The 1365-nt window shown below is 36.8% G+C and overlaps 1 protein-coding gene across 1 annotated transcript in view; it reads left to right on the top strand.

The window, feature by feature from the left end:
- Positions 1 to 473: 473 nt before the first annotated feature.
- The window catches only part of PHYH (phytanoyl-CoA 2-hydroxylase), a 14852-nt gene continuing 13960 nt past the window's right edge, over positions 474 to 1365 (top strand). The window contains exons 1-2 of the mRNA XM_004691105.2: positions 474 to 500; positions 1134 to 1192. Coding sequence (XP_004691162.1) covers positions 474 to 500; positions 1134 to 1192 — 86 coding nt within the window. The remainder of the gene's footprint in view (positions 501 to 1133; positions 1193 to 1365) is intronic.

Raw genomic sequence — 1365 nt, 5'->3', positions numbered from 1 at the left:
GGAAAGAATAGTAAATTTTGAAGTATAAAACATAGGGCTGTTATAAATGCAAGTAAGTATAAAGAAAACAATTCCTTAACCCTACCACTCACAGATCCTTATTTGTAAATTTTCTGGTGTGTTTGTTTCTATGCAGTTATGCTTTTATATAATTACATAATTAGGACGAGAGGGTATGAAGTTTTTACATCACTTTTTTGAAGCTTACAAACATTTCCACATCACTTTAACAATTCTCCAAGAACAACAAACATGATGTATGCGGGGTAAAGAGAAAATTATTTTGGATTGGAAAGTTGACCTCTGAACTGAGCTGGCAGCTCTCATACGCTGGGCAGAGTTCATGAAGCCATTAACCTCTCTCTGTGTCAACAAAAACAGACCCCTGGTAATTCTGAGTTCTGTCCAGTCTCTGTCCTCAGCTATTACATTGCCACTAATTTATATAAAGCTATCCTTTATGAAACGAAGGCATGGTTATGAGAAGTGACTTTCTGAAAGTAACTCTTAATACCAACAAAAGAAACAGTATACCATGTCGATTATCTGTGGTTACCAGATAAAAACAAATCTTATTCTAAAACTAGAATTTTCAGTTCGTTAAGATATGCGAAGTTATACTTGACTATGGATATCATATTTTACTTGGAATCATTAATTTTGTGCACGTTGTTTAAATAATGACGACAGCTGTTTCTGATACTCCGGACTGGGCTCCCACTCAATTAAGTACTTCTTTTGAATTGCCCATTTCCCCTTAGAGAATGGAATCTTTCTGCCTTTTATTTGTTCAGCAGTTTAGTCGAAGGAACAGTCATGGGCATAAAGGAGAGGAAAGGCATGGAGTTAAGAGTGGGGTTAAGTTCTGGCTCAGTCATTTTCTTTTGGGTGCCCTTGGATGAGTCACAGGCGGGTACAAGTTGGCATGTGTTTCCTGTCTTACATAGTCGGGGTGATAACATAGTGCTAGAGCTGGCAGCCATCGTGAAGATGAAATGAAGCAATGCCAGTGGTTGTGTGTGTCACCAGGCTGTTTGATATCTACCTAGTGCCAGTTTTCTCTTGTCAGAGCCAGGCCAGCTAGAAAAGTTTACCTTCAAGATTTACTTTGTTTGCCTTAATTCACTTCTTAGGTAGCTTACCCCACTTCTGGGGCTCTTCAGCCTACCAGTTTCCATCCTCAGAAGTTCCAGTAAGTAGTCCTAATTTTATGATATACCTAAAAAAAGTTTTTCCAGGTTTTGTTCTGACTAAAATGTGGAAAATTTTGAAGACCGTGACTTAAATTTTCTTTCTTTTCTTTTTTTTTATTTTACAACAGTTTATTTTTATATCATTTTGTACATTTTTTTTCCATCTCAATTG

The sequence above is a fragment of the Condylura cristata genome, unplaced genomic scaffold, assembly GCF_000260355.1.
Source record: "Condylura cristata isolate star-nosed mole 26May11 unplaced genomic scaffold, ConCri1.0 scaffold00030, whole genome shotgun sequence".
Taxonomy (NCBI): Eukaryota; Metazoa; Chordata; class Mammalia; order Eulipotyphla; family Talpidae; genus Condylura; species Condylura cristata.
The sequence above is the reverse complement of the archived record's forward strand: the minus strand, read 5'-3'. Positions and strand labels throughout refer to the sequence as shown.